This window comes from Gastrolobium bilobum, unplaced genomic scaffold (assembly GCF_033153095.1).
Source record: "Gastrolobium bilobum isolate Gb01-03AN ecotype WA unplaced genomic scaffold, APGP_CSIRO_Gbil_v1 utg3810, whole genome shotgun sequence".
NCBI classification, from domain to species: Eukaryota; Viridiplantae; Streptophyta; class Magnoliopsida; order Fabales; family Fabaceae; genus Gastrolobium; species Gastrolobium bilobum.
Genome location: NW_026899073.1, coordinates 473,316 through 492,792, shown reverse-complemented (window position 1 = coordinate 492,792; position 19,477 = coordinate 473,316). Strand labels below are relative to the sequence as shown.

Here is a 19,477-nt window from a genome sequence, read left to right as displayed (position 1 = left end):
TTTGTTTTATTAAGAAGTTAAAGTTAAGATATTACCATTATTATTAGTTACATTTTATTTTATCAAATTTTTTAATAATGAAATTAATTAATATCATTTTATTGTAATATACTTTATTGTATTCTTTTTCATCAATCTAAACATAGCCTAAACACAAGTAAATTTATAGTAAGGTGGCATAATTAATTGATATAAAAATATACAATGAGCCTTGATAGAATTTGATTTTAAAATCCGTTTTTTTTTTTAAATTTTGGTCCAACCCCTCGATATAAACTGAAATTAAAAAGTTTTTAAATAAGTTTTTGTAGATTTAGAAAAAAAAAATTAGAATGTAAAAAATAAGCTTTTGATCACTATAAGATAATTGAAAATTAAAAAACAATATAATTAGAAACAATTTTATTAATATGATACAATTTGACTATGTTAGTGAGATTGTGGTGTCACATAGCAGCAGCACCGTGAGTCTTGCTAGGCCCATTACCGAGATTGTCACATGAAATACGGAAGTACATAATTGACTTGAGCAATTTTTTTATGGGAAAGTTTTTTCTCCTATAACCTAAAACAACGATGTTTTAGGATTTAAGAAGAAAAAAAATGAAGAGTATTTTAAAAAATTTATTTTACTTTTATATCATAAATTTTATTAAAATACTTTGGATTTTTTCCAACTACAAAATAATGTTGTTTTAAAAATTGCAAAACATAACTTTATCTTCTGTTGCTAAAAAAATATTAATCCCTTCTTTTATTCAAATAAATGCGGAATAACAATTACTATCAATAATAATTAATGAAATTCCAAAGAGGTGATGTGGGGGACGACTCGTGGTACCCTGACATGCAAAAATTTTGTAAAAAATGGATACGCTCTGACACGTTCCGAGACACGCTCGACACGCAGTCAATAATTTGGAACACGCGATCAACTCTCTGATACGTTTTTTCGACACGCAGTCAACTTTTACTGACATACGGTCAATGTTTCGACACACATCCAACACGTTTTTTTTTTACTCTTAATTTTATTTTATTAACTAAACATAAAAAAATAATTTATAAATCAATTTTTTTTTTTATGAAATTTGATTTTAAAAATTAACAAGGTACGAAAAATTATTTTTATTTTTATTTAAAAATTATGAAATTTAAATATTTGATTGGTTATTAAATATAAATTATATTATATATATTAAAAATATTATTTAATATCAAATCGTGTCGAAATATAATACTTTTTAAAATTAACGTGTCGTGTCGTATCGTGTCTCGTGTTCCGTATCAGTGTCAGTGCATCATAAGGGACGACGTTCAATTAACTATGGGTATAACTTATTATAAGTAATTTAATATTATTTATGGGTGTCAATTTTTATAAATTATCATTATATATGTATGTATAGTTAATCATGTAATTACGAATGAATAATTTATATTTTTAGAATTGATTTATGAATGATTGATTTCATATTTATAGGTGATTGATTCTGTAATTATTGATGAACAATAGAAAAAATATGTGTTTTTGACGAGAAATGAGATATTATATCTATTTTTTATATTTATTTTACTTATTCATCTTTAATATCATTAAATTAAAATCTAAAGAAGAAAGAGAAATAGTAAATATTAATGGAGATTTTGATTTAATAATATTTGAAATAAATAAATAAGATAAGCATAAAAAATTTCCTATTTTTTTATAAATATTCAAGCATCAAAAGTAATAAGAGTTTTATTTGATTACGGTGGCGGAAGTCAAATTTCTTACAACATTGTTGGCATAGATTGATCTTAGTTAGGGCCGTTGAAATTTTTTTCGTATTATCGGAAACTGAATTTTTTTAAATTTTAAATTTTCAGATATTATCGTAAACTAAAGGTAAAAATTATATTTTTAAAAGATCGAAATTTTTAGACAAATAAAAATTTCTATTGTACCAAACGCCCCCTTATTATCTTGTAATGGATTTTTTAACTCCATATCCAATTTTTTTTATTATTTATCTAATTCTATCAACAAGTGTCCTTACAGGTTTCTGCCCCATTTGATTTGACATTTACTTGTCTCTGCCCTTTCTAGAACTGCGTGTCCCCCCTCCCTTTAAAAGAATAAATTTTTGGTATTACTATGTACCTAGATTCAGTGCATCTCATTAATGAGAGCATTACACATCAGAGGAGAGAAAAAAAATTTAACAAAAATAAAATAAAATTAACTGACATTTCATATTTTTATTGGTGAGATGCACTGAATCTTTGGTACAACAGTAGTATAAATCCCCTCTAAAAAGTAGGTCAGAGGATAGATGAGAGAGAGTATCAAAATAATTATCTCTTTTATTTTTGGTATCCTAAAATGAATAATTATATCTTATTATATCATATCATAACATATTAAATTAGTAAAAAATTATGTCAATGCAATTCAAGATATGTTATTAGAAATTATAACAATTTATATATCAAACATTATTTTATAAAATATAATAAATAAGACATGAAATAAGGTTTGAATCAATAAACATGGTCAATTACATTACGGATTAATTCAAAACAATCGTCAATCAAATTTATGATTCATTAAATATGATCCAAGTATTCAAAAAAATTATGTGCTTTAAATATGAAAAATATTTTGAAATTGATTTATTGCAAAAAAATTATTTATAAATTTTCCCTTAATTATTAAGTGAGATTTGATTTTAATTTTTTTCTTATTTTTTGACATAATTATTTCTGATTGTTTTGCAATTAACATGTAAAGAGATATTTAATATTTATATCATAAAAAGTTGGATATTTTTCTATTTTAATAATTATAATTGAAAACATAATTTTTTATTCAGTATTTTTTTTTGTTTCACATCACATTTAACACACGCACACACACAAAATTATTTCCCCATTTTTTTATATATAATAGTTACTTATCAACCGAATCAACCGATTCCAACCGCGGTGACCAAATCGAAAAAACGTTAACTGAATAAATGGAGAATTGAAAACCGAAAAAAAATCACAAATTTTAATTGGATTGGATCGATTTCGGATTGATCGAAGAAAACCGATCCAATATATTAATTACTTTTTATCTACTTGGGCATTTCCCCAACCATAGCCCAAAAATTTCTAAACCCAAGAAAAAACCTAGTCACATCTCATCAACAAAATTTCATCTAAGTAGATTAATGTTATAAAAATTGGACCGACCCGGTCGACCCGAAAACCGGTGAACCGGTCATGTAACCGGTTCGATTTTCATATTGAATCGGTCATGTTACAGAACCGGTGGGACCCGGCCGGTTTTCGTAAAAATCGGTGACCCGGTCAGTTCAACTGGTGACCCAACCCGGTCTATGAAAAAAAAAAAATTATTTTCATAAATTAATGTCTTCTTATTTTTTTACTCTCAAACACAAATGATTTGTTTTCTTTTGAAATATTTGAGTGATTTGTAGCTTATTAACTTATATAGATTATATACCTACAACACTAATATTATCTTGATTATGCAATATGCAGAAAATTTTGATTTGATTTATAATTAGAGATATAGTTTACTGAACCTGAAATACTAGTATCACAAATATTATATGATCAATTTCATAATACAAATTTAATCACTCATTTACATGATCACCCATAAATATAAATTTAACCCCAAATTTCGATTTCATAAATACAAAATCAATTATCTAAACTTACATAATCAAACCCATTGGATGGGATAGCTTAAAAGTGATTGTTTGAACTCAAATTCGATAGTTCGATTCAAATTGCGAAAATTAGTATATCTCCAAAAAATATATATATATATATGATCAATCAATTATTATGTTAACACATAATTAATATCTATATAATCATCTGGGATGTAATCTGGACATCTCTGCTGAAAGAGGGACTACAGCGGGCTAATAAGTAGAAAGGTGAAGAAACAGCCAACGGTAGGGTTTCTTCATACATTCATTAATAAAAGAGTATATTTAAGTAAAATTGAATCTTCTAAGTTCCCTAAACTATCTTATGATTTAACTCAAAATAAAACAATCATGTCTTATATCAATTGATCTATGCAACAATTTAATTAAGACATGCTTGGAGATTGACGTATAACATAGATGATGCAACAATCTAATCTTTCTAATCTCTGGAGCCACATTTTATCAGATAAAACTAATCGAAGATGTAAGAAAAACAAAACTATTCACCTTAACCCGAAATAACCACGATATTTGACCACAAATTAGCGCAAGAACTAGAAGATGCATTAATTTATGTTACTACTGTAGAAAAGTCAAGGCAACGATTTTGATTGTTTCCCTTAAGCACCACAAAACCAAAAACAAACATTATCTAAGCAGGCATCAAAGTTTTTAACCCTAGCTACTACTTAATCTTCATTGCCTAGTTCTGGTAAACTAACTAATACAAGCTAAACTTTAACTAATACAAGCTAAACTTTGACAGTAATCAAAGCAATTTTTCACTGGCTAGTTCCCATCATCAGCAGATTTCAGGTAAAGGTTTTCACCACCTTCACCAGCATTTCGTCCTTCAGATGAACTCCCAATATCATGCTTGCTACTTCCAATGATACCCCTACCAGCACTGTGCAAACCCTCCCCAGAGGAACCTCGGGCAAAATCAGGAAACCCTCCAGAACTCATTGTTGCACTGCCTCCCACATTGACATTGTTGCCATCACCATGCAACATGTGAAGTCCTTGACTTCCACCACCTGAATTCATACCAAGTTGGCTGTGCAAGGCTTGCTGCTGTTGAAGTGCTGAGTAAGGCTGTTGAGTATACAGAAGGGAGGACCTTGCAGCCATTAGTTGCTGTTGTGTCAACTGTTGCGCCTGCTGACCCTGCAAGTAGTGTGCTCCCTGCTGCATCATTCCACCAGGAGGGTACTGCAGTATAAAACCCAAAATATTGACCATTAGTATTTAGTAGTACTGATATAACAGATGAAGTCTCTCTCTCTATCTCTCATATGAAAGAAGCACAAATTGTCTAGGAAAAGCAAGAGATTGATAGTGATCATTGTAATATACTAAGTGATCAATTATACTAATCAACGATCTGAATATCAAGCATGTACCTGACCAGGCATGGTGGGTGGTTGGGGTTGAGAATCAGCTATTGCAGCTAGGTACATGAGATTTCTCTGAAGCCTTGCTTGGTTCCTGAAATAGGGGCAAAAGGATTATGAATGAATGACCCTTTAACAAACCAACAATAGGGACAAGTATGTTAAATCAGACCCATGACAATTTAAGATGTTTGGGAGAAACTCCAATAATCCGTTCTTTCTCTATCTCTAAACAAACAAGCAGAAGTTTGATTTATAGAAGAAACCTTCCCAAGATGAATAAGTAAACTAAGATCATACTCAATTACTTCCAGCTGCATAGAACCGCGACCAAGCTTTATCCCACTCAGTGGGTTCAGCTATAAAGATCAATTAACATCATTCAGCTATATATCCAAAACCAAATTTTCAATATAACCATTTAAACCAAGGTCTTCTTTTCAACGGTTTCTCCTATTCTATTGTCTTCACTTCCAACAGCATAACACTTGCAGTCCGCAAGAAAACCTTAAAACACTGCAGATTCCTTCTGAACTCATATAGATTCAAAATTTCTAAGAGCTTTCGTGTAGCATTTGTTTTAATTAATGATTGGCTACTTCCAAAATGTTCACCCAAATAATACTAGAGAATATCAAATTTTATTAAGACTTCTATGAATAATGTCTCACGATGAAAGAGCTCAAAAATTCTTAAAATCAGTGTTCGAATCTTTTATTTAATTTTGCAATTATGTTCACATCCTAAAGCTATCCACGTAAGATCAACTTAATCGGCCTGCAATAGAAGCTCACAACAGAAAGTAGATATTTGTAAGTTTCAATGTCATGCAGATATATATTAAGTATGACACGAATCAGCCACGTACACACATTCTTTGCACACACACTATCATGTAATAAAGCTGAAATCCAAACATAATAGAGCAGTGCAATTTCAAATTCTATTCGTTAATTGGCTGATAAGCTTAAAATTTGCCATTATATCATTACATAATGTTGACGGGGTGGGAAATTCCCCGGTGTTGTGTTGCACCCTATCTAGCTGGCAAGGCTATTTTATAGTTAATTAGTTTGAGCCTAGTTATCAAGGCCCATTAGCTGGCATCTAACGATAAATGACCCTGCCAACCAGTTATTAAGAAATGAAAAACAATAAAATCAATTCAAATGACAGGAGAATTAGACTAATTCTTACTCGGCACACTCGTTCATCTTGCCAGCATTCTGGCTTTCCACAATCTTCAGAATTAAGGACTTGTTCTCATCCAGGAACTGCTTGTTGAATAAAAGGGGGTTAAGGGTCAAAAGAAAAAAGATAATATCATATAAATACTAGGAAAACATCCTAATGAATTGGAGGGTAAAGGCTAAAACGTCCTCGCTGAAAATATGAAAAATAGTTTATTTTAGTTGACTACATATAATAAACACTAAACCTTTTAAGGTATGTGAATTCTATACAAGTAATGTTTCCTAAATTTAAGAAACGTTCCATATGATGCAGCAAAGAGATGTCACCTAATCAAAATCTCAAAATCAAAAGCTGTAAGCTCAATCAATGACTATATGATAAAGAAGGAAGCACGAGGACTCGCAGTTGAATACAGAAGTAGGGGCGGGCATGATATCAAAATCCACTAAACTGAAAGGAAAATACTTCAAACATTCAGAGCACACCATGTTCAACAAATTATTCTAGGACCTAGAGCATTACAATACAAAGTCCAAGTGTCTAGACAATGTAATTAAAGCTAGTGATACAAAACAAAATAAGAAACATATCAAAAATAGGCCCAAGTATTGGTTTTGATGATTAAAGACAAGGATTTTGATCTGATCAACGGAGGGTAGCAGATTCAGATTGAGATAATGTAATCTGAACGGTGAGAAAAGCACAGGTCATCATAATAAAAGCTGTGAGGCAGGCAGCAGCATATAATATATTTGGAAAAAGCAAAGGAACCAAAACTGGGTTGGTGGGTGGGAGCAAAGAAAGAAATTGATGAGATTGTCTGGCAAAGACACCAACCCACATAGGATCAATTACGTAAACTGGTACCAGAAGCTGACAAGGGGGAAGAAGCAGAATAAAAGAGAAGAGATACTAATGAGTGAAAAAAAAAGCATCACAAGCGGTACTAAAAGTAGGCATAGAAGACCCACAAGCAGTGGTAAGACAAAAGGGCCCTGTGCAGAGAGATAGATGACTTGAGATTGTTGGCATGGTAGACCGACCAACAAGCAAAAGACATTGACTTGGAGAAGGAGATGAAGAGATAAATTAAACCTGTTGAATGTGATCAGTGGTGACGTTGTTTGGGTAGTAAGCTGCCATCATAGGCTGCATCTGCATCAGGTGCTGCTGCATTTTTTCACACACTCTTTTTATATATATATATATAATTTTTATATATATATAAATATCTCTCACTTCACTTAGTCACGCCACTTAGCGAGTCTTTCTTTCTTTCTTTCTTTCTCTATCAAGTTTGAGCTGAGCAGAGCAGGAAACACCCTCTGCAAGAGTGCAACTGCAAAGAGAAACAAAAGGGTCTGTGTTCCCACTTTTCCCTTCTCTTGGCAATTATAATGATGCTACCACACACGGAAGAAGATGTTAGAAAGCGTGACTAGAGAGAGAGAGAGAGAAAATAATGCTTTGGGTTTGGGGCCTTTATTTTGGTTCTATTACTATTTTGTTTGATTTGACTCTTTCTTCTCTCTGCTCCTCTCTAGAACTGCGTGTCCCCCCCTCCCTCTAAAAAGTAGGTCACGTGATAGATGAGAGAGAGAATCAAAATAATTATATCATATCATATTAAATTTTGTAGTAACAAATTATATCAATGCGTATCAAGATATGTTATTAGAAATTATAACAAATTTAATAAAATGTAATAAATAAGGATTGAATTGGAGGGATGTTCTTATAAAAAAAACTCACTACTAATTCATTGCCTATGTAATAACTAATAATTATTAGATGAATATTTTTTCTCTTTTCATAAATTTTTAAGTATTTTTTTTATCCAATAACGATTACATAAGTAACAAGTTTATAGTAAAAAATTTTTATAATAAGAGTATCCCTCCTCACCTTTAAACATGGTCAAGTACATAATGGATTAATTCAAAAATTTCGGTCAATCAAATTTATGATTCATTAAATATGATCCATGTATTCAAGAAAATTATCGTGATTTAAATACGAAATATATTTTGAAATTGATTTATTTTCAAATTTTTATTTATAAAACTTTGCTTTAATTATTAAGTAAGATACTTTTTTTGGTGGGATTATTAAGTAGGATTTAATTTTAAATATTTTCTTAATTTTAGGCATTAATTATTTCTGATTATAATGCAATTAATATGAAAAAACTGCATACCCAGATAAATAACTGTTACCCAAGTATCCAGGTGCCTCATCCGGTAAAAACTCAACTTGTACAAGAATAGTTATATTTCGCGAAATATACCGGATTGGAAGGAGATACTTAGGTATCTTTATGGTCAACGGTAAAACATGAACAAATTAATGTTATGTTTGTTGAAAAAGTTAAATTTTTGCCATACTTTATAAACCAAGTTAATTTGATAATTACAGTGGCCAAAAAGCCAAAGTACATATGGTACTTCATATTTATATTTATTATCTATATACTTAATAGATGCTTGATAATATTTTTCAACTAAATAACTATATTTTTATTCTCTAATTGTATTATTTATAATGAATGTGATGTGGCGTGTTTTGTTGGGATACGTATCTAGCATTTTTCATATAAGAATTTCTCGTAAAACAGAGAGTATCGCATATTAAACGTGACATTTTTGTCCGCTTTGGTCTCACCATATTAATGTTGATGACGTTGAGCTTGGGTAAGAGATTCCAATACTTCCATTCAAATCATTATTTCACGCGCTCTCTTTAACGCGTTCCACTCCTCTACTAATCTCTGTTAATTAACCTTGAAGTTCGTGCAAATCATTGCTCTCCTCTTTTTCTGTTTTCTTTTTATTCCATGTATTTTCTTTTTTGAATCTTTTATGCAATTAGGGATTTCTTTTCGCATGTACAGAAATAAAAAATATAAATCATTAAATGATAATTAAATATGGGAAATAGTTTTCTCCAACTGTAGGAGATAACTATCTCATGTCAGTGAGATATAAAAAGACGTGCCTGTAATTTTATTTCTTTTTTAATTTTTTTAACTTGTGGGCTCTACATTTTTTGTTAGTGTAGGAAAAAAAACTTCTCTCATGTTAAATGAGAGAAGTATTACCCATTAAATATATGTTGAAATTAAAAAAAAAGTTTAAATTTTTCTTATTCTTTGTTGTTAGATTTTTGTTGATATTCATAGTGTTAGCTCTAAATATTTATTAATAAAACCCTTATTATTATGGTTCTTAATAAATAACTATTTAATGTGTTTATCATATTATTCAATTGAAAATATGAAACATTGAGATATTAAGCAATATTATTAAAAAAGGCCCGGTCATTGATTCGGTTGAAGTACTGGGTCAGTGTCAATGGTTCAACCAGTGGGTCACTGGTTCAATCGCATGATCCGGTAATTATATGTAATTTTTTAATATAAATTAAAAAATTATAAACATACTCAAATATCTAAAACAAATGATAAAAATTTCAAATATTTTAATATAAAAAATAATAAATAATAAATCACATATTATTATCCAATAAAGAATCAAACAAAATATTATGATGTTGATACGGGGCTTTAGGTTCATGAAATGACATATCTAATTATAAATCAAATCAAAATTTTCTACATAATGCATAATTGAGATAATATTAGTGTTATAGGTACATAACTTATGTAAGTCAATAAGTAAAAAAGTATTCAAATATGTCTATTGGGATTTTTTTTTAAAGAAAATTGAATTTTTTTTTTGGGACCGGGTCGCATCGGTTCTGATACTTGGTCGATCCGTTGCTTTAACCGGACCAGTTACATGACCGATTATCAGTTATCGGGTCGACCCGGCCGGGTCGATCCGGTTTTTATTAACACTGATATTACTTATATATCTAATAATTTATTGTTAAATATTTCAATTAGTGCTCTTACGAAATTTGTAAGCAAATCCCTATTGTTATTTGCATCATCCTAAAATTTATTTACATTGATGCACTAACACTTGATCCACGGTGTATAGCTCCCAAATAATGAAATGGTTCAAAAATTATAGAATCAAATATAATTATGTAAATATGGTTGGCATTTAAAAGAAGCAACAATTTGAACTTTTAAAATATTACGCTTAAATCCAAGTTTAAATGAAGGTTCTTGTGTTTTGTTTGGGAAAAAAAAGAAAATTTGATATTTAAGATTTCAGAAGTATTTTGAATAATTTAATTGTAACTATTTATGTTTATAAGAGAGGTTATACTTACTATTTTTTTTTTATCTCTTACTACCAAATCTTAACCGTTGATTTGTGTCAATCTAACTATTATAATTTACTGGGAATTAATAATTGTGACCAAATAAATTATAACTGTTTAATTGACAAAAATCAATGGTTAAGATTTAATAGTAACAGATAATAAAAAAAATATAGTAAGTATAACCTTTCACGTTATTTATATACTTATTTATTCTTAAAAAATAATTATCGTTATATTTATTTTTAGAATTTTAAATTTTGAATTGATTTGATAATCAACCTATAAAAGGGTACTTAATAACTTTACCGTGGGAGTTAAATATTTTGTTATTTGATAATAAAAATTGAGAATCAAAGGTTTCTCTTTTACTAAATTCTATTTTTATATTTAGCCACTTTTTCGATCGATTTTGGCATCAGAATCATTCTTCGATTCTCAATTATAATAATCAAAATAATAAAATATTCAACTTCTTTAATAGAATTTTTAACATCATTTTATAAATTAATTATAAATCAATTCAGAATTTAAAATTTCAAAAATAAAGAAAATTTATAAAGATAAACATAATGATAACTAGCTCTAGAAAATAAAGAAAATTTCTTAAAATACAGATAATTAAGTATAATTAATCATTCAAAATACATCATAGATCTTAGATCTAAAAGCAAGATAAATTTATTACTTTTTTCAAAAAATTACAATTAATTTCATTGTTTCATTTCTGTTTTGGTTGTAATTTGTTAAATTTCAAATTACTATTTATTTTAACCTGTGAATCGTGTTTAACAGGCCATAATTTTATTTAACTCCAAATTTCTTAAATCAATTGATTAACTGGTTGAGCCATGGATAATGGTCAAGTGTTAGTGCATCAATGGATACGAGTAGTATAATGTTTTAGTTGGACATTATATTTTTCTTTTAATAGTTATATTATATAAGAAATGATATACTTACAACCTATTTTTGTTTATAATCTTTTACAATTAGATTTTAACCGTCGATTTCCGCCAATCAACTATTATCATTTATTGTGAATTAATAATTAATAAATAAATTTGATTTGATAAAATAATAACCATTGATTGGTGAAAATCAACGGTTAAAATATGTTTGTAAGACATTACAAACAAAAAAAAAGTTGTAAGTAAAAAAAAATCGTATTATATTTATTTGAAATTAAAATTATTCAATTTATATATTTAACTGATGTTTTTAAAATACTAATATTTTGTATAACAAGCAGTGGAGGAGCCAGTTAATTCATTGAGATAGGGTCAACAAAAATTTAATTGGACCTGACAATAAAATTTTTTCAAAAACTTCACCACAATCATTCGGTTAGGTTAAAAATATGGCTAATTTTCAAATATTAGCTCGAATTGAGCCCGAGCGTGCCCCTAAGTGATAAAAAGCACGTAAAACAAAAAAAAAAGTTCGTGAACAACCATAAACATAGTGCTATTTTAAATTGATGATTACATGAATTAAAATCAATAATGAGAAAATTAATTTTTTATATCATAAATCCATCCAAAATTTAAAGACTCACAAAGGAGTCTCTAAAAAGCAAAAAAAATAAAACTTTACAAAGATAATGTATCATATATGTCAATAATCTGAGTTGTAAGAAAATGCTCATGAAAAGAAACGATTTAATATATCTCAAGTATGATTTAGTTTGAGTTTGAATATAAAAAAAGAATCTTATAAGTTAAACACAATCCCAAAATCAGAAATTAAACTATATAAACTAACATTTTACAAATATTTAAGTTAGTAATTAATATTTAACACATATATAAAATTATGTGAATCATATTCAAAATATATTTTATCATGCTAACCCTTTAATTAAGTGTCTAAAAATAAGAAGCGACGGATTAGGAATTTCTGGTCCTACCTAAAAGGATTGAAAGAGTGCTATGTTGCATTGAATTGAAGAATAGTAGGGAGAATAATTGCCTGAATCTTGGTTTCCTAGTCACAAAGACATCGGATAAGTACCCCGGAAATTACAATGCCATTCCCATCAATCAAATCAATTGATTAGAAGAGTTGGGATTGGGGCCCAAAGGTTCACATGCATGCTCTTTTATAATTGAGAGTGTGTTGTCCCGTCCATTTCCAACTGTAATAAGAGTATGACCCTATGATTTCATGAACAAATACAAAGGGTCAAACTGAACTCAAACTTATCTCTTTACCCTACCACATACTTTCCAATGGTAACTTACGTGGGTCAGGCAATGGCAGGGCTCTGCTTGCTCTTATACACAAATACAACAATAACCTGTCTTCCCCCTTGTGGGTTTCTGCCTCTCTTTTGTTTTGCCTTTTAATGGGAAGCTCTCTTTCTAAGATTCCCACATCATAATATCTTACGCAGATAAATTATATCAATATATAAATATATATATATATATAAATGCAATACTGTATTGATCATCAATGTAGTCAAATCATAAAAGCAATTGATTTGTGTCTCAGTTCCTCAAACATGATGGGTGGTTAGGGTGTCACAATTGGTTTGTGTGCTTAAATTCCAATCCTGTCTTTTCCATCCATCCTTGCTTTTCTTTTCCATAGCCCCATGCTCCTGCTCCATGTAGGTCCTCTTCCCTTCTTCCTTCAACCAAGCAAATATCTATCACGCGCTTTCTCAATTCTCACTCTGCTTGCTTTGCTGGATATATATATATATATGTTTTTCTTTCACCTCCACCACCTTACTTTCCTTTTTTTCATTTCTTCTCTACGATAGTGTTTGGTTGAAGGTTTATTTTGGGATTGATGGAAAAGTGTAAGTGGATATTAGAAAATATCACGTTTGGTTCATGTTTTTTCAAAAAATACCAGACAAATAGGATAGATGGAAAAATGACTTTTGTGTTGATTTTTGGATGAAATTCACTGTTACAGAATACCACTTGAGATATGGTATTTTGAGATAACTGGATAAGTGAAAAAAACAGGTGTAAAGTTTCTCCCGAACATAGATTTTGCATATTTAAATAAATTTTCCTGGTAATATTTAGATCAACCAAACAATTTTTTTTACATTTTCCTACCAAACTCACTTTCCAACCATTTCCCTATCAATTACATTTCACTAGTAAAAAAAAATTTCTCCCGAACCAAACACTACCTAAGGCTTTTTGTTTTCTCTTCTTTTTTTGAAAGAGAGGGGAAAAAAATATCAATAAGTATTTTCTTTTAATTATTATAAAAATTCACAAATAATTTAATATGAACTCTTATAATTTTGATATATATAAATATATGTGATACCTATATCCAACTTAATTTTTTTTTTGAAATATATAGCACGCAACAGCATTTCCCAGAAGCTCTTGTTTTACAGAAACCCCACAACTTTTAACGGTACGAAATAGAATTTTACTTTTAATTACAAAATGCTGGGAAGTTTACAAAAGAAAGAAAGAAAAGAAAAGAAAATAATTGAGTGAATGGAACCAGGCTGAGTTATACCGAGAAAGAGACATGGGGAATACTCCAAAATCCATTGTTCAATGTTATTGAGAAGAGGGCCGACAGAAAATTTGAAGGTGAAATCTGAAACAAGAAAACTACGTCAACAAGTTAGATTTGAAATAAAAATCAAAGTAAAAACTAAAACAACGAAAGTGGTTGATTTAAGTACTACATACGTTATTTCATTTAAGTAATGTCTTGGATTCAAGGTATTGTAAATACAAAAAATTCTTTTTAGAAGAACTAGTCTTATCACAATACAATTTTTTTTTATTCGAATAGAATTATCTCTTATAAAAAAAATATAGTTAATTAAAAAAAAAAATTAAAAGGACACGTTGAGTGGAGTTTAATACAAGAATGAGATGACAGCTAAGAGTGGAGTGTGTTGATGGCACACTTTCACGCGTTTCGTGTTGTTTGCAAATTGCAATTGAAATTGCGATGTCAACACCACATTGCCTTTAGGTAGCATTAGTTACTTGCATCTTCCACCAGAGTCCACAGTTCTGAGGCCACGGCTCTTTACCTTAAATGCCTTTGCAATTAATGTGCGGTACTATAGTTTTTTTAGCTAACTCACTTCTGCACTTCACCATGTGACTTGTTGGGGGAAATGCCCCCCACACAGTTTTGACACTTTCTGTCGCCGATACACATTTCCATGCCTCAGAAACATTGAATGATTAGCTCACTAGGTACTGGTGACAAGATTACCCAACAACAACAGTAAAGATTCAAAGATCAATAGAAACATGATTGAGCTTGCGTTTGATTAAATTTTAGTATGATTACTTTTAAAAATACAATGTCAAACGAATTTTTTTGAAAAAAAGAATTGATATTAAAAGAATTAATTAATTTATGAATAATATTTTAAACTTTCATTTAGGATAGTTAATTTTATTTGAATAGTAAAGTAAAATTATTTTTGAAATGAAACTAGGAGACGTTTGGTACGAGAGATATTTTTTTTTATAGGAAAAAAAAGTTACAAAGAATATGACGAAATTTTTTTATCTTGGGCAAGCTACAAAAAGATGTTTGGTAGGAAAAAAAAATACCACATTTTGAATTTCATTTTGGATAGTTAATTTTATTTGAATAGTAAAGTAAAATTAGTTTTGAAATGAAACTATAGACAATTTTAAAAATCACATGAGTTTTACATCTAAGATTAGTTCTATTTCTACTTACCTAAAAAGTAAAAACAAAACAAAAAATCATATATTCAATTTTACTTACCACAATCGTGAATTAATCCAGAAAATACAGCCATGCAAACACAAATACTACAGTAAAATGGGGATATGTTGAACGCAACAAAAGTTTATAGTCTTTACAATCTAATCAAATAAACATGCTCAATTTTTCTTTTATTGATAGAAGTGGTAATTGAACACATAATTTAATTGTTCTGTCTTAGGGATAAATATGTCCAGTCATGTGATTGATATGTTAATATTGGATCAGTGTGCCCTTTCTCAGATACCAATAGAGGAGGTGCCTTAGAGAATATGGGATCAGTGTGCATTATAATAATAATAACGACGAGATAGCCAAAGGGTGGGGTGTGTGCATAGTGACAGCTAAGAAAGAGGATTAAGAATGTGTGTATCTTATTGGTTTAACCCCTTATTTATAAATGGATTACGTGGCAAGAGTGGACTTCTGGGCCTATAAGGGGTTCAATTGTTGATCCATTGCTGTCGTAGTAAGATTAATATAATTAAAGAATATTTTCTTAATTCCTTCTTAGCCGTTAGCCCTTCTATAATGTGGACCTTTGTCAAGTCCGTAACAGTTGTCCCCCAGCTCGGTAGTCTGGTTGTTCGGGCTCCCGGGATGTATATTATGTTGAGCTTTTATTCTATCTGATAGGTATAGATGGGTCATTATGCACCGCTTTTGATCATATTTGCAAATATTTTATTATTCTTAGTATTTGGAAGTCAGTCATGTTCTTGGTCCGAGCCTTGTTAGCCTTTGATATGTGACGTGTGGCTTTGGCTATCTTGTGTAAAATTCTTACCTCGAACATCCTCCTTTGCTTGCCTACCCGGTAGCCTGGGTGTCCGAAGTGAAGCATATTGAATTATTAATCTCGTTGATCAAACTTTCGTGACCGTAGTCTCTATTAGAAGTGGAGGAGTTTTCCCTTTAACCTCTTTGTCGGGGTATCTCGACCTTCCAGAGTTATGAAGTTTTAACTAGAATCCATGTATTATTGTCGATCCATTTTCCAGATTTATTCTTTCTTATTTCACTTTCTTTTGTGCCGGGCTTCATGAGCCGGGTACCGAGTATGCTATTATAATATTCCTCCCTCAATCTTTTTGGCCGAGGTACATAGCTCAGACTAGTTGACCAGTCTTTTTGACCGTCTTACCAAGATCTTGACTTATGAGGATTTCTGCTTTCCTCATTCAATTTTGATTGTTGTGTTGCTACACTTGCCCTCCAATTTGGGTGTCTGGAAATCCGGGTTGTTGGACTGCCGTGTTATTATATTCTGGTCATGTCTGGGCCCTTTTTGTTTGAAGACTTCTTATTGATACTGCAATATCTAAGTTTACTCTGGGATTCAATCCCATGTGCAAGTGACCAATATTACCCTCCAGCCTAGTAGTCTGGATGTTCGGGATGCCGGGATGTAATAGTTGTCAGGTAATCCTCTTGAGCCTCGCTCTGAATTTTGTTCTTTATGTATACCCTAGTTCATGCTTGGGGGATTTTGAGGGATTTTCTATTTGTGGTTCATCATCCAAATTATATCTCGGCCTCTGAATTAAGAGACCCGATCTTCATTTTTTGATCTTTATTGCAATATATGGCAGTTTCTATTATCTTTGACTTGACTTTTCGTCAAAAATATAGTAATTAGCCTCGGTTTTTATTAACCTTGGCTTACATTTTGACATGACCAAGGTCATATTATTCATATATGATGCGAAAATCTGTGATTATATCAACCCGGTTTTTATATACCGTAGCTTTATTTATTTGAGCTCGACTTATGTGTGGAGTCATGTCTATGAAGGTGTCTATATGTTCCTTCGTTATATTTTCTAACCCGGCTTCGTATGACGTGGCTATATCGGTCACAGACTTGGTTTTACCACAATCTTGCGATGATATCGCCTTCTGCTTTCACAGGTTTTGACTTGATCAGAGGAATTTTGACAAATTTAACCTCTTTGAATTCAACACACTTTGCCATGATGCTTTAGTATCTAAGCCCCGCTTCTTTCGTGATGGCTTTATCATTCGGGGTCGGCTTCTTTGGCCATGATCTTTGGCTTCTCTGTTCAATTTACTCCCGATTTCATGTATCAGGATTCTTTTGAGTTAGGAGAACTCCAACTTTGATGACATCTTGAGCTTGCTCATGATGAGCTCGGATGCCATGGTGTTGAAGTCTTTCTCTTATTGTTGACTTGGCCTTGGCCTAAGTCTTAATATTGCGAACGTGTTCAATATCTTGTGTATATCTAGCCCGGTTCATCTATCGTGGTTTTGACTATTTTTAACTCAGCTTTTTCACCTAAGTTTTAATATTTCGAAGGTGTTTCTGTCCTTCGATCTATTTAGCTTTGATTCTCCATCTACGACTTCTATTTTCGACCTGGCCAAGGTGGCGTTATCTGGACTCGGCTTATGTGCGGAGCCATATTTACAAAGGTATTTATTTGTTCCTTCGTTACATTAACCCAGATTTATATGGCGAGGTTAAATCGATTTCAGGCTGGGTTTCGCCAAAATCTCGTGGTGATATTGCCTCCCATTTTAGCACGACTTCTCTGTCGCGGCCATTATAGGTTTTGATTTCAACCAAAATCATTTTGACGATATGCACTTCTTCAAGTTCGGCTTACCTTGTCGCGTTGTTTTAGTATCTGAGCCCTGCTTCTTTTGCAGTGACCTTCATATCTGAGCCCCTGCTTCTTTTGCAGTGACTTTATCAAGTTGACTTGCAAGTCTTAAGTGTACCCCCCTCTCTTTTCTAAACTGGCTTCATATACTATGATTTCATAATACTTAACTTAGCTTTTTGCCAAAGTTTCAATTACTAAGGTGTCATGATGACTTGATCAGTGTTGCTTCACTATGCCCTTTAAATCTTAGCTCGATTAAGTCTAACGTAGCTTGCATGTATTGAATTGGTTAAAATCATTTTGTATCATAGAAGCATCCTGTTGCTATTCACGGCAAGTGCACCGATCGTACAAGTAATATATGATTAAGTAAGAGATCGTTCCCACGAGGATTACGGTTCAAGCACTAATTCGCTATCGCAAACTTAGTTGGACAATCGAAAGTGTATTTGGAAACAGGATTTGAATTGCAAAATTAAAATATTAAATATTAAGCTAATTACTTGCAAGAATTAAAGACAAGAAATTAAAGATGTGATTTAACTAATAAAATAAAAACGTAGCTAGGGGTTCGATTTCCTTTAATCTCCTTATTATGATTCGAAGTCCTTATTTACGTTAATCGTCCTTAATATCAATCTAACCAATTCTTTCGCGTGTTATTAGAGCTCAATCCCTTGTTACCCTAAAATCTTTACAAACTTGAAAGAACCCTAGTTCCCCGGTTATTCCCCAAGAATGCAAGCATTAAGTTCAAGAATCTTAAGGTTACGCAAATTCTATGTCTGTCCCTAGAATCATAGCGTTTACGATGAAGTTATCAGATATGGATCACACACCAACATCCCTATTGTCATGCATTTACCGATGATCATTATATAAGATTCAAGCCTATATAAAGCATTAAAAACAGATAACTTCATTCATGATAAAAAGGAAAATTAACGTATGAATTATTCAAAGCATAATAAATCGACTAAAATCCATCTAACCCTAACTACTTAAAGAACTAGCCGGACATGGCAAAATCAAGAACAAAAGAAAATAGAAAAGCTCCCCCAAACTCCATAAGTGATTGGTGGATCTTCAATATCTCCAGTGAAGACTTGACGTTGATCCGTCTCCGCCGCTCACGAACATGAATCTGATGTTTCTCCGCGTTCCTTCAGCCTCCGAGCACCCAAGAGTTGTTTAGCAATGTAAAAGTTATGTATTTCTGGTCCCCAATGGCCCTTTTATTGGCCAATAGTTCGTATCCTAGTAGAAAACTCGAATGGGCTTAAGTTGGGTCTGTCTGGGCGCTTAAGCCTGTTGTAGCGCGCTTAAGCGCCCTAGGACAGTGAATTCTGACTCGCGTTGCGCGCTGAAGCGCTCTGAAGGGCGCTTAAGCGCGCTCCTCGCGACAACATTTCCTTCTTGTGGCGCGCTTAAGCCCTGAGTTGGGGGCTTAAGCGCCCAAAGGCAGTAGCTATTTGTGTTTTTAGGGAGCTTAAGCTTCTGAATGGGGGCTTAAGCTCCCACTTCTAACAACTTGATAATCTTGATAAGATCTTCAAATATTTTTGTTTTG

General features: G+C 31.4%; 1 protein-coding gene across 1 annotated transcript; it reads right to left on the bottom strand.

The window, feature by feature from the left end:
* Positions 1–4,281: 4,281 nt before the first annotated feature.
* On the bottom strand, positions 4,282–7,618 carry LOC133286967 (GRF1-interacting factor 1). Its single transcript, XM_061484507.1, has 4 exons — positions 7,397–7,618; positions 6,305–6,381; positions 5,117–5,201; positions 4,282–4,925 (listed from the first exon to the last, which is right to left on the bottom strand). Exons 1-4 carry the CDS (start codon positions 7,475–7,477, stop codon positions 4,503–4,505), a joined length of 666 nt encoding a protein of 221 aa, XP_061340491.1. The 5' UTR covers positions 7,478–7,618; the 3' UTR covers positions 4,282–4,502.
* Between the last annotated feature and the right edge of the window lie 11,859 nt (positions 7,619–19,477).

Excerpts from the sequence above, each read along its gene's own strand:
- LOC133286967 (XM_061484507.1), bottom strand. The coding sequence starts at position 7,477 with ATGCAGCAGCACCTGATGCAGATGCAGCCTATGATGGCAGCTTACTAC. Across the intron at positions 6,382-7,396 it reads CCACTGATCACATTCAACAG|TTCCTGGATGAGAACAAGTC; the intron begins GTTTAATTTATC and ends TTCAACAAGCAG. Across the intron at positions 4,926-5,116 it reads CACCCACCATGCCTGGTCAG|TACCCTCCTGGTGGAATGAT; the intron begins GTACATGCTTGA and ends TTTATACTGCAG.